The sequence below is a fragment of the Trifolium pratense genome, linkage group LG6 (genome assembly GCF_020283565.1).
Source record: "Trifolium pratense cultivar HEN17-A07 linkage group LG6, ARS_RC_1.1, whole genome shotgun sequence".
In the NCBI taxonomy this organism is placed as follows: Eukaryota; Viridiplantae; Streptophyta; class Magnoliopsida; order Fabales; family Fabaceae; genus Trifolium; species Trifolium pratense.
This window is the reverse complement of record NC_060064.1, coordinates 27,555,494-27,570,010: the sequence shown is the minus strand read 5'-3', so window position 1 is coordinate 27,570,010 and position 14,517 is coordinate 27,555,494. Positions and strand designations below refer to the sequence as shown.

At 33.8% G+C, this 14,517-nt stretch overlaps 3 protein-coding genes across 3 annotated transcripts; all 3 read right to left on the bottom strand.

Annotated features, from left to right (window-relative positions):
* Positions 1–1,747: 1,747 nt before the first annotated feature.
* LOC123890164 lies at positions 1,748–6,338 on the bottom strand. The gene is made up of 3 exons (XM_045939712.1): positions 5,099–6,338; positions 3,210–3,471; positions 1,748–2,313 (listed from the first exon to the last, which is right to left on the bottom strand). The coding sequence occupies exons 1-3, from the start codon at positions 6,022–6,024 to the stop codon at positions 2,134–2,136; spliced, it is 1,368 nt and encodes a 455-aa protein (XP_045795668.1). The 5' UTR covers positions 6,025–6,338; the 3' UTR covers positions 1,748–2,133.
* Positions 6,339–7,501: 1,163 nt separating this feature from the next.
* LOC123889689 lies at positions 7,502–9,766 on the bottom strand. The gene is made up of 2 exons (XM_045939138.1): positions 9,113–9,766; positions 7,502–8,114 (listed from the first exon to the last, which is right to left on the bottom strand). The coding sequence occupies exons 1-2, from the start codon at positions 9,599–9,601 to the stop codon at positions 7,848–7,850; spliced, it is 756 nt and encodes a 251-aa protein (XP_045795094.1). The 5' UTR covers positions 9,602–9,766; the 3' UTR covers positions 7,502–7,847.
* Positions 9,767–11,645: 1,879 nt separating this feature from the next.
* Positions 11,646–13,886, bottom strand: LOC123889792. Its single transcript, XM_045939289.1, has 2 exons — positions 13,276–13,886; positions 11,646–12,278 (listed from the first exon to the last, which is right to left on the bottom strand). Exons 1-2 carry the CDS (start codon positions 13,774–13,776, stop codon positions 12,012–12,014), a joined length of 768 nt encoding a protein of 255 aa, XP_045795245.1. The 5' UTR covers positions 13,777–13,886; the 3' UTR covers positions 11,646–12,011.
* Between the last annotated feature and the right edge of the window lie 631 nt (positions 13,887–14,517).

Genomic DNA, 14,517 nt, shown 5'->3' with positions numbered 1-14,517 from the left:
ATTTATATCTTATTATTATGCATAACACAAATAGGCATTCCACTATGAATTGTTACATTAATGTTACCCAAAAAAATTATGATCATAAAATAAGAGTACCTTAGCTTTAAATTCGAAAATTCAAGCGCCCAATAATTTGAAAAGCGTTTTCCGAACGTTTCTGAGCTTAGTTCGAAAAACGTTTTCCGAGCGATCGTGTCAGAAAGGGCTACGACATGACAGTCTATTTATGACCTATATATCACAACAACAAAACGGTTCAAACTAAAAATTACCTGGATTTCGAGCCTCCACGAGTAATGAAACGTCTAGGCAAGGTTACAATCTTGATTTTGTGCCACAAATCGAAGCAAACACAATATTTGTTGGAGGAGAGTTTTAGATTGAGTATATAGGTGAATGAGAAAAAGGTGTAGCGTTCTGGTATAAGTCACAGTAATTCGGAAAACGTTTTCCGAAAAAGTAGCGAGCGGAAAACGTTTCCAAACTCGTAAAAATTCGGTTCGTAGTTTCCGAAGTCAACATAGCAGGGGCAAATTAGGAAGTTTGGGGGTGTGTGAGAAAATGGGTGGGTGGGATGAGAAAATTTCAATAAAAACAGACCGGCCGGTTCAACCGATTCAATCTTGAACCAGACCAGTATCCGGTCTGTTTGGCACCGAAAACCACCTTGCAAAAAAACCAGATTAGAAACTGGAAAACAAATATGATATTTTATTATGTTATATTTTTTGAAATTCTTTTTTTCTTTTGTCAATATTCAAAATACTAACAACCATCTTTTTTTCTTTTGTCAATATTCAAATATTTGTTTTGACTCAGAGTCACTCATCTCCATCATTTTTGCTCTTGGTAGTCTTGTTGCTCCGATTGATTTTTAGTCGTATCACGATATTCATTTGGTTCAAATTGGCATATCAATTTTGATCTATTTAAAATTCAACAAACGGAAACAATCACTAATTTTGGATGGAACAAACTTGAAAAATGAAAATCTTAGATTAGAAAAACAGTTAAGCACTTAAACTTGTAAAATCGTAATATCAATTCAGACATATTGATCAAGAGCATTCAATTTACATTAATTGACATCTAGGTTAAGTGAGAAGAAATTAGGTCGGAAATGATAAAATTAAGGAAAAATTGTTGTCTAATTGCCACTTTGCCCTTGGACATGTCACTCATACATGTGTTGCTTTTAAGTTTGAGATACATCGATGCCATGCATGCAAACCCTAGTAGAGCATTCTAGGGTATTTCATATGAATTTGAATTCTCTCCAACCCTATCTATCATGTTCATTCTCCATTCATCATTCTCAGTCATTCAATCTTTTTTTTCCCCTCTTTTTCCTTTGTGGGTCAACAACCATTAGATTAGATAAATAAGAGAAGACTAAACACAAAATGCATGAGAGGAAAATACTAACTCTTATACTACGTGAAATATTTGTGAGACCAATGAATCATTTTAAAATGAACTCCACATGGTTATTTCATTCGATAAAACAGACAATATTGGAAATAGAGTATTAGAGTGAAAGTTGATAACACTACTCAAATTAAAAACACAGTAGTTAAAGTGTTTCTTTACAAAGACAACATATAAAGTTACCACGCGAATTAAAGATCGTGGTTTCTTTAAGATTGAGCTTCACATGAACTCAGATTGTGGTAGTCAAGAACTTGATAGATAACAGAGTTGTCTTTGATGGTGGTTTGCTGCAATATATTGCAGCAAACATAACTTGAAGTTGAAAATAATTAACATTTTATTATATACTATATAAGATATGTTTCTCCTGTTCTTATTTCTTACCAAACCATAATATTACAACAGTAGCTGGTAGGTTTTACCTATACACCAGCATTTACACCTATATAATTTTACAAAAATGTAGTAACATGGGACAAAATTGAAAAACTTATCTATATATATCCTATCACTCACTCATCCTCCCTCTATACAAGGACCGTGGCAGATAGATAATAACAGATCTAATTTCTTTCGAAGAAAGCATAATGCTAAAGAGAAGATCGCAATGGTCATGAAGATGTATGAACTAGTTTTGCCACCATCCTCTTCAACAATCTCAAGCTTGTCCACTAATATAAAAAACAGAAGTTGATAATCTTACATAATAGGAATCGGGAAACCTTCGTTGTTGACATGATGATGCATTTGCTTTTGCACAGCTTTGACAGCGGCTACTCTAGCTGCATTTGCTGCTCTATTAGCTGCTGATACTGCTCTATTTACCCTTTCATCTACCTTGCTCACATCATAGGCTTTCTCTGCGGCTCGTCTTGCTTCCTGTTTGTGAAATAAATAAACATGATTAACTCTTGTAAATAATGTATATTTGTAATAATTGTATTTAGTCCATTAATCAGGCCCATTAGGTTTAGAATAGTCTGTTGAAACAAATTAGTGTTTGTAACCTATTACTTATTGGAAACATATCAGAAATACTTTCCACATTAACAATGAAAACTGGAAGGTCGTTAAGATAAGGTGAACACAGTTAAAAAGCGGAGTGATAAGGAATGAGAGGGTTTACTTCTCATCCCCAACAAAATACTAACTATACTAATATTTGTCATTAAACAACAATGATGAAAAATGAAAGATCATATTGCAGTAAATTATCTAACTGTCTGCAATTTGTTTGGTTTCTTTCAATTTTTATTTTATGCATACAAGACAAGATGTCCAAAATTCTGCATGTACGATAATCCTGTTTTCTTCCAGTAACTTGTAAGCTCAAGACTCCATCACAACAAATATTTAGCTAAGACATACTTCGAGAAAAACATATGCTAATGGCAACAAATACTGAACTAACCTCAACCATCATAACCTCCTCCCTCCTCAAACATTAAAAAAATGCTAAACTATAAACATGAAACAGTTTCACTAATGAAAAAAAGAGATAGCCAAAATCAGAATTTCCAGTAACTCAAATTAACGGTCAAAGCAAACAAATGGAATGAGACATATAAACACAATTAATAATACCACCTAAAGAAAGATGGAGAAAATAACTGGTATAACATTCACAATAACTGGCAATAACAGATTCATCCAGAATTCATACTCATACATCAAGGACATTGTAGGCTAAGAGGAGAAAATATTCTACATTATTCAATATTCATTACTTAATAAGTTCTATCTGGGAAAAGAGTTTTAACAAGAATAAAATGTACCTGCACGGCATTAAGTACTTTGGAATGATTAACACCAACAGGAGAAACGGGATAAGTAGTGTTCTGTGTGCTTGGAATGTCAAGGACTCCATTTTGCCAGTGACCGGATTGGGTTTCACTATTTCTAAATGTATACATTCCAAGTCCTTGCCTTCTTCCCTCATGCCAGGCTCCTTCATATCTATGGTTATTTGCAAAACGATATACCCCAAATCCATGCATCTTGTCCGCAAAGTATTCACCAGCATATATGTCTCCATTTCTAATTAACCAGAAGATTTTAGTTACAATGAAAAATCCAACATATTAATGTTTAAAGTGCATAAAGAGAAAGGTAGCAGACAACTCTATACGTAATTCAATTGAACAATAGCTTCTTGTGTAAGTTGAAATTAGCTTAAGCTTCTCAATTATTTCAGAAATTCTTTAATTTAACTTTTCCATAAATTTAATGTATGGAGAAGCTCTCTTAAGCTAGAAGCTAATCCAAACCAGCCAAATTGCTAAAAAGGATTATAACAAACAAATAGAATACACAACATCTCAACCATTCCAAAAGAGAGAGAAAAAGTCATTCAAAGGCTTTTTATACAACAACATAGTCACAAAGCAAATCCAAGATGGACTGGGACAAGTAGTCATCACGTTTCATGACAGCAACTAAAAAACAAAACAAAAAATATCGTCATTCACATTGTATGACTTGTGCCTAGTGGTATAATATATTTGTCGAGTTTCAAACAAAACAATTGTAATGAAAATGAGAATCAATCCTTAAAATCATATGCATACTAACCTACAGTTTTTATTCAAAAAAAATTGGTGCACCATTTTCTCCATTTCAGTAGTTATATTTCTCTCGTCATACGCTAACTAGTAATCCTTAATAAACACATCCCACCATAACTAATACAAACAATGCAAAAATCTACCATATTTGTAATTGAATAAATCCATTTTTCTCAAAAGCCTACAATGTACTAAAATTGAACATCCTCACCAACATCACAGCCAGGGTTTCAAATAAGTCCGCACCAATCATTGATATTACAAAGAATCACAGTCAAATGCGACAGATGCAGCAAAAATCTATGAAGAACGGCCACAAACACGACACTAACACATTAAGACTTTGAAAACATAAAAATTTAATGTAACTACGAGTGCAATATCCTATTGGAACATACCCAGACACCTTCGGTCTAAAGTATCCATGATACATAGGCCTCAATCGTGGTCACGGTCACAACCTAGATCACAATCACGGTCACATAGCGGTTTTGGAAACACAAAAAACTATTATTTCACAACTTCAATCACAATCACAGACCTTTATTTAAAACCCTAATCACAATCAAACAAACATTATAAGACACATTAATCTAAGGAAAAACATGACAAAAAAAAAAGGTAAAATAGTGTTTACCCCTACAATATTAGGGAATTTTGGTTTACCCCTGAAATATATATATTTTTTCCGATAATCCCCTTTAATGTCAAGATTTCGTCCTTTTAGCCTCTCATTGAATATGCTGCCTTATGATTCCGCATAAATGATGACATGGTGTGCTTAGTGAGGGAGTAAACGGAAATCCGCTAAAATTAAAGGGGACAAAAAGACGGAATCTTAAGTCAACATATTCAATGAGGGCTAAAAGGACAGAATCTTAACATTAAAGGGGTAATCGGAAATAAAAATATTACTATATGGAGGTAAACTGAAATTAAGGTAAACAATATTTGACCCAAAAAACAAAGCAACAACAAATCATTATGTCTCAAAAGTCGCAGTAATTTATCTAAAACCCTAATCTAATCACAAGTCACAACCAAAACAATATAAGACACATTACTCATGAAAAATAGGAAAAACAACAACAAAAACAAACCTGAAATGATAATGACCAAGTCCATGTTTAACACCCCATTTAAACTCTCCAACATATCTACTCCCATCTTCACAAGTATGAACACCACACCCATGACTCTGTCCATTAGACCATTCACCAGTATAAACATCACCTGTATAAAACCTATAAACACCAAATCCATGTCTCAATCCTTGTCTATATTGTCCTCTATAACGACTCCCACGTGCCCATGTCTCAACACCATACCCATCATATCTTCCATCAATCCAATCCCCTTCATATCTACCACTCATACTATAATAATAAACACCACTCCCTGAACACTTTCCTTTATGAAACTCCCCTTCGTAAACGTCTCCGTTTCCGAATACCTGAACCCAACAACCAGACCCTAACCGTTTTTCCGACTTCGGCCGCGATCCGATTGTCCAGAAAACAGGTAAAGCAGGAGGATTACGTGAAGAAGATGAACGGATTTTATGTAAATTGAGATGGTGGAGAGGGAAAGAACGAAGAGAAGGAAGAGCGATGTTTAGAGAGAAGAGTAAAGCGGTGGAGAAAGCTAAAGCGGTTAGGAAATCGAGAAAGAAAGAGCGGGAAGCGTGGAGGTAAAGGTAGAGAAGAGGGAGAGAGATGAGGAGGAAGGAACGGTGTTTTTTGAGACGGCGGAGGATACGGAAAGCGGCGGCGGAGGAAGCGACGGTGAGAGAGAAGAAGGGAGTGGTGGTGGTTTGTGGTTGTTTGAAAGATGACGGTGGTTTTGTGGGAGGTGGTTGGTGGTGGTGGTGGTGTTTTTGAGGAGGGTAAATATCAATGGAATGATGACGTGGACAAAGGTGTTGATGACGTTGATGATTTTGTTGAATTGGTGGTGTTGGGTTGAAATCGGAAGAGACGCCAACGCTTTCTTTTCCGATTTGGACCTCTGATTTCTTTTGATGCATTACATAAGGAAAAACATGAACAAAACAAAAGAAACTAAATTCACCTTATAGACACAAAAGTTCTTTGAATTTGTGTTGTTGTTGGTTTTTTTTGGGATTGTTGTTGTTGTTTGTTACTAATTTTGTGTGTGAGAAATTATTAGGAGATGATTGAGAGGGGGTGGTTTGTGTTTGTGTTTGAGGGGATGGAAATGGATTATGGGTTTAGCGATTGTGTCTCTATTTTGTTGGGATATATGATTATTATTATCTTTTTGTTTGAAAATGAAAAAGGATGAGTTGGGTGTTTGAGAAAGAATAGGGGATTGGGAGGAGTTTACGGTAATGATGATTGGAGAGCACACCATAGAGACGGATCATCATTGGCTACTGTTGTACTTCCACACAATTCTACGCAGAAATCAATATATGTCGTCGATTTGAGATCGGATGGTCTAGATCACATAGATAAATTATACAGAAAAATAATCTCAGCTGTCGAGTAAAATCCGACAGTTAAGAGTTGTAATTGCATCACGCTCACGCAGTTACAACTCACAGAGTTACAGAAGAAAATCCATAGATAGATAGATAAAAGGCAAAAAAAAATAACACAAAGAAGTCGGTCCATAAGCAAAACTCAGTTGGTAGGAAGAATGCATATAATACGTATTGAGAATCAAATGTATGATATTGTATGTACTATGAATATAGTACATACATATATATATTCATCTTATACACCTTAACACATTTAATTTTAGCTAAAACTAATCGAGGTGTCCACTCCACCCCCTTTATCACGAGGATGTCACATGTCTTTTCTAACTTAATCAAATTCCTGAATTCAATCTCACAACTTAAAGTTCTTAAAGAGTGAAGACTCATTTTTGTATCTCACAAATCTCTGACAAAAAAATCCAGTATCCGACAAAAATAAAACTCAACTTAATATGTGACATTTTCATACTAGCTTTACAAATTAGTCCTTTAATTATAAATCGGGTATTAGTTTGTCCTTAATATAAAAATATCAGAAATTAATTTGAATTTTATGTTTATTTAATGGATAAATTGATTAATAAAAGGGAAAGCAGCATATTCGTTTTTAGACGTTGGGGACTGTTTGTGACGTTAACTTCAAGGTAACATTTTGATTTGATGATTGTTGAGTTTAAAATTTGAAGACTTTGATGTAACTGTAGCGTGTCCGTGCGTGCTACGGATGAATGAAATTTGAACTAGTCGTTAACCTCAGGATCAGGAATCAGAATATTATACTCCAATCCGTTGATTTATTAGTACTACTTCTAAGTTATTCAATTCATTGACTCAATCAGTAAAATGTAAAAACTACCGTAAATTTTAAAAAATGATTAAATTAGTAAATTTTAATTTTTTTCAATATAGACAGCTATAAACAAGTATTCAAAAATATGTGTAACTGTATAACTTGTCCCCCACTTTGTCAAAAAATAAATAAATCTTGTCCCCCACGTCAAAAAATAAATAAACATTATCTCATAAATAAATTTTTAAGTTATGCAAATTGGTAAAATTGATGGGAACATGCATTGTGCAGACTGCAGACCAATCAACCCACCAAGCCTCCTACTTTCACTTTGTTAATAGAATTTACAACTGGCAATGTCAGTTCCATAATCCATGATCATCTTCTACAAAATTACACATGCTTTAGCCATTTGGAAACTTCAAAAGCTACTTGAAGCAAAACCCATGGGTTTAGTATCTTGAGAGAATTTTTTTTTTTGGTAAGAGTGTACAAGTGCAACACAGTATAGTACTTTCTTCAAAAACATTGAACATATAATAGCTTAGTTCCTTCACCAGCATTTGCATTTGAAGTGCTTAAGAATGTTGTTCTTGTATTTTAGCGACAACAAAGGAAGACACTCTTTCAAGGCATCAAGAATATATAAAGCCTGTTGGGCTCCCTTAGTTCCTTCATCAGCATTTGCATTTGCTCCACCGGCAAGCAATGGAACCCTTTCAAGTAAGTTTATAACACTTTCGCTTGCGATTCCTAGTAGCGGAGACTTTTGGAAGTTTATCAAGATATTTCGGAGACACAAATGACATTGCCTTCGAACCTGTTGGAATATTTAGTCAGCACACAACAGTCCAGTATTACCATAATTTAGCAAGCATTCTGCATCCTTAATAAGGAACAGAACCGACTACAGAGCAGTCTAATAGAAAATCAATCAAAAGTTATGTAACCTTGCTAAACCAGCTAAATCAGCTAAAGCCCCTTCACCGCACAGTACACAACATTAATAATTGTTACACAATACACACAAAAGTTCAGAAAATTAAAACAGCGAAACATGTCCGCTACCAATTATTACAAGAACAACCTGTCTTGCACTCTAACACGGAATGTTTGAGATGAAACGGGGTAAAAAGACATAAATTTTAAATCGTCTCATTTTAAATGACAATTGTAACTCTAAAGCTTTTTCAAACTGGGACCAACTGACCATAATGATAGTAGTGGAAGATTGAACACCGGGCAGGACAAAACTAAAGGCGGTGTACAATTTGTATTAGGATCTGATCAACTAAGTATGATAATTTTACAAAAATGAAGACATCAATGATCAATTTCAACAATATCCTATAGACTATAGTACATATATTATCAAGAGTTGAGACATGGTGTTTATTCCTATATCTCTGATACATTGTTATAGTTCTTTTTTTGTGTTAGGTAGTCTAGTGGCTAGAAATTCCACCCTTAAAGTGAATGAGTGGGGTGTCCGAGGTTCGAACCTCCCCCTGCATATAAACTGCAATGTTCCTACCAACTGTGCTAAGCTCACGGGGCTGATACATTGTTATAGTCTAAGCTAGTGTTCTTTCTATGTCTTTCCTATATCTCTTATCTCAAATATATATGCACTAAAATAATCACCAATTTTGCATCAGGATAGCTCCAATCAATAGTAAGCATTAGATTATTACGAAAATTTGACTTTAATCGTAACTATTTCTAAAGTGATACCTATAATTTGGTTGTGATCAAATTAAACTTAGTTTAGCAATAAAACACATAGAAAATTGAGGTTAGAAGTTAAAGAATCATTACATGAGGTCTCGAATCGGTAAGAAACTTTGACAACACATTGAACAGCGGAGAATCATGAGAAGGAAGAACAGTATATTCTTCTCCATTGATGAACAAATGCGAACGAAACTTCAATCCTTCAACAACTGCAGTCTCAGAGATGGATGGATAGACAATAAGCGTCGCAATAAGCTCCGACGAAGACTCTCTGGTCTTCCTCACAACATCAACAGGCACTTTAACAATGACAAGAGAGAGAAGTTTGAGAAGCACGTTGAGCATGCGGTTATCATGGTTAGTTATAGTTGAGATGGCTTCGAGGCAAGAAACGGTTACGGTCATGTATATAAACGGTGAAGAAGGTAGATCGTGTCTTTTAATCATCTTTGATATTGTTCTGATGAATCTGCAGAGGTGCCGGTGGCTTTGGTTGGTGGAGCTTCCGAATTCAGAGAGGATTGAATTGCTGAAATCTTCGTTGGATTCGTTCACTTCGATTTCTTCTTCCATTGTTCAAAATTCAAAGCGAACGAAACCCTAGATAGCTTCCACGACGAGAAGTTGGATTTATGCTTCGATTTTTTTTTTGTCAATAAGGGTTTAAGCTAGGAGAGTGAAAAGAAGAGACTATGACTATATATTTGGCAAAAATAGTTTTTGGACGATAAGTTAGCTGATAGCTTCTGGCGTTCAGAAGCTATTTAAAATATCTTCTGAAAAAGAAGTTATAAGTCAGCAAAATAAGCTAAAAGCTCTTTCTAAAAAGACTGTTACTAAACAGGTCTTTTAATTTATAAGACAAAAGCTAAAAGCTAAAAGCTAGCTTTTTTGTCCTGCCAAACAGACCCCTATATATAGAAGAACAAAGTTGGATTCAGAGTATGTTTGAATTTGGGTTATTTTTGGTTAGTATGATATTTGGGCCCTGTTTCGATTAACTTATTTTTGAATTTATGCAATTTTTATGTATTATTATAAGTTTGTCAAAGTAATTTATGATAAAATAGCTTATAAAAATACAATTTTCACTGGTGTGAACTTATAAAATAACATAAAACTTAATTTATATTGTATAAGATGTTTGCATAAGCTAAAAATAAGCTAATCCAAACGGGGCCTTGGTACGAAGTTTTCAACTCTATACCAATGACTAACCGAACCCCTAATCACATGTTTAAATGGACGAGACCCTTACCAATTGGATCAGTTCATTGTTGGTTACTTCATATATTTTTACTAGCAAATATTGTGTTTTTATAAGTTGTTTTTTCATAAATCAGTTTGAAAAACTTATAATTATACATAAAATTTTATTTATTTGTATAAGTTATTTTGCATAAGTTCAAAAATAAATCAATTCAAACGGGTCCTTATAATTTTATATTTTCACGTTTCTAATTTTGATTTTAAGTTTTTAGTTTTTGTGATTTTAGGTTTAATGATTCGGTTCACAGTTCACCCATTTTTCACAAAAAAAAAAAAAAACAAACCGAATTGTTTTTCTATAGTCAATTTGGTTCTAATTTTTTAAGAATTAGTTCGGTTTGAAATGGTTTGATCTGATTCGGTTCACATATTTAGTTTGGTTTTTGATTTTTTTTCTCTCCCCTAAAATGGTTTGGTCTAATTCGGTCACGTATTTGGTTTGGTTTGGTTTTTTTTTTTTTTTTTTGCTCACCCCTAAATTATACACCAAATAAATAATTTGCACAAAATAATTTTTTATTGATTATTGGTATTGTTTCTACCACTTAGAAATAACGATGAGTAGAGTTTGTATAGAATATTATAGTATTCGTACCTACATCTTAAGAGAGAAAAACTTGTAGACTCATGCCCACATGAGTAGCTATCTTAATATCAAGATTTTGGCTCACTATTCCTCATGACTATTTTCATCAATCACTATTTTTAAGGTATTTTTAATTAAATTTTGGCTTAATTATGTTTTTTTTGTCCCATAACTAATTTGCCGGTTTTATGTTGGTCCCATAATCAATTTTTATTACATAAAAGTTTTTTTTTTTTGAACAAGCCAAAATGAGATATATTAGACTAAACCAAAAGATCTCCTAGCACAAGGCGTATCAGAGAAGACCAAAAAATAGTTACAAAATTGTCATAGAAAAAACCAAAAATAAGAAACTATACAAAAGTGTCATAGGTTAAAAGTCCCTTAATAATAGTCACAGGTTAAAAGTCCCTTAATAATACTTCCATCAATTAACTTGGTCTCATCCAACAAAACAATTGAAAAAGAAGAAACAAATTGAAATCTGATTGTCTCAAATGATGAAACATTTACAAATTTTGAGAAATTGGAAAACTTTGAATATGTGAGTGTGAACAAATTGAGACCAAATATTAATGGTCCATGCAAGTATTTCTCTTTGAACAAAAGCATGAAAAGTCTTGATTTTAACCTACAAATTAAAAAAAAAAAAAAAAAAAAAGAAAGAAGAAAGACCAGCTTCAATAGGCGATGTACAATCATAGATTCATTTTGAATTGAATGGAAATTGGTAAAATAGATGGGAACATGCACTGTGCATACTGCAGACCAATCAACCCACCACCTCCTACTTTCACTTGTTAATAGAATTTACAACTGCCAATATCAGTTCCATAATCCATTTCTACAAAATTACACATGGTTTAGCCAATTGGAAACTTCAAACTTCATAAGCTACCATTTTAACACCACAATATTATATGATTTACATTCCAAAGATAGCAACAAAAAATTAAACCAGCCAAACCTGCTATGGCCAATGTTAACAAAACCAGGTGGCATTTACTATGAATAAGTACAATCTTTTCCCACCATGGTTCAGTTGCCTTTTCACAATTAGATCATGTGAAACTATGGATTCTACTATAGTATGTTCGGATCCGATTGATCATAATAAGCTTAGTTCCTTCACCAGCATTTGCATTTGAAATGCTTAAGAATGTTGTTCTTGTATTTTAGCGACAACAAAGGAAGACATTCTTTCAAGGCATCAAGAATATATAAAACCTGTTGGGCTCCCTTAGTTCCTTCATCAGCATTTGCATTTGCTCCACCAGCAAGCAATGGAACCTTTTCAAGCAAGTTTATAACACTTTCGCTTGCAGATCCTAGTAGCGGAGACTTTTGGAAGTTTATCAAGATATTTCGGAGACACAAATGACATTGCCTTCGAACCTGTTGGAATATTTAGTTAGCACACACAGCATTCAAGTATTACCATAATTTAGCAAGCATTCTGCATCCTTAATAAGGAACAGAACAGACTACAGAGCAGTCTAATAGTAAACCAATCAAAAGTTATGCAACCTAGCTAAATCAGCTAAAGCCCCTTCACCGCACAGTCCACAACATTAATAATTGTTAGTTTGTTACACAATACACACACAAGTTCAGAAAATTAAAACAGTGAAACATGTCCACTACCAATTATTACAAGAACAACCTGTCTTGCGCTCAACACGGAATGTATGAGATGAAAAGGGTTAAGATGTCGTAAATTTTTAAATCGTCTCGTTTTAAATGAGAATTGTAAACTCTAGAGCTTTTTCAAATAGTGACCAACTGACCATAATGATAGTAGTGGAAGATTGAACAGTGGGCAAGACCAACTAAAGGCAGTGTACAATTTGTATTAGGATATGATCAACTAAGTATGATAATCTTACAAAAATGAAGACATCAATGATCAATTTCAACAATATCCTATAGACTATAGTATTATCAAGAGTTGAGACATAGTGTTTATTCCTATATCTCTGATACATTGTTAGTCTTTTTTTTTTGTTAGGTAGCCCATTGGCTTGAAATTCCACGGTGTCCGCAGTTCGAACCTCCGCTACATATAAAATGCAATGTCCCTACCAACTAAGTTAAGCTCACGAGGCTGATACATTATTAATATTATAGTCTAAGCTAGTGTTCTTTCTATGTCTTTCCTATATCTCTGGTACATCGCGATATCTCAAATATATAGGCACTAAAATAATCACCAATTTTGCATTCAGATAGCTCCAATCAATAGTATTATTAGTAACCATTAGATTATTACGAAAATTTGACTTTAATCGTGACTATTTCTAAAGTGATACCTATAATCGGTTGTGATCAAATTAAAGTTAGTTTAGCAGTAAAACACATAGAAAATTGAGGTTAAAAGTTAAAGAATCATTACATGAGGTCTGGAATCGGTAAGAAACTTTGACAATACATTGAACAGCGGAGAATCATGAGAAGGAAGAACAATATCTTCTTCTCCATTGTTGAACAAATGCTCAAGGCACTTGAATCCATCAACAACTGCAGTCTCAGAGATGGATGGAAAGACAATAACCGTGGCAATAAGCTGCGACGAAGACTCTCTGGTCTTCCTGACAACATCAACAGGCACTTTAACAATGACAAGAGAGAGAAGTTTGAGAAACACGTCAAAGAGGATGTTATCAGAGATAGGGACAGGGTTAGCTCCATTTGAGATGATAGTGAGGGAAGAAAGAGTGTAGGCCAAGTATACAACCGGTGAAGAAGGTAGATTCTGTGTTTTGATCACCTCTGATATTGATCCGACGGCGATGCAGAGGTGCCGGTGGCTTTCGTTGGTGGAGCTTCCGAATTCAGAGAGGATTGAATTGCTGAAATCTTCGTCGGATTTGTTCACTTCGATTTCTTCTTCCATGGTTCAAAATTCAAAGCGAACGAAACCCTAGATAGCTTCCACCACGAGAAAGGTTTATGCTTCTCTTTTCTTCTTCTTTTTTTCTCTCAATAAGGGTTTATGAGCGAAAATAAGAGGGTGGATTCAATTAGGATTTCAATGGATTTTAAAAGACTTTTTTATGATGACAAAATCATGTGGTATTCAATTAGGATTTTAAAAGACTTTAAAAAAGTCTAGTGGTATTCAATCAAGACTCTTTACAACTTACAAAAAGTCTTGTGGTATTCAAAAGTATTCTAATTTCGATGGATTGTTTAAAAAATAGGATTTGAATGGATTTTGATGGACTTTTTAGTGAATTTTGAGCTACAAAAAGTCTTTCTTCATATCATGAGATTTTGATGGATTCTCATTTTTTTTTTATTTCTTTCACCTTTTCTCATATTTCTATTTCATGTTTCCTGATTATCTCATGTTTTTTATAATTACTTATATTTTCTCCCTACCTCTCTATCACGTTTCCTCTTCATGGTTGTCCTGCTACCATAGATAGTGTCACGATTCATTATAAGATATAGACATTAAAAATATATACAACATGTTTCAACAATAGCAACAGAACTTTGTTCGTCATTTTTTTTTTAACCACAAATGTATAAATAAAATTTTAACCACAAACAAATTTTGTCATTTTGTTTAGCTTTTCATACTTTTTACGGCAACGGCCTAAACACATTATTTATTTATTTTCATACTTTT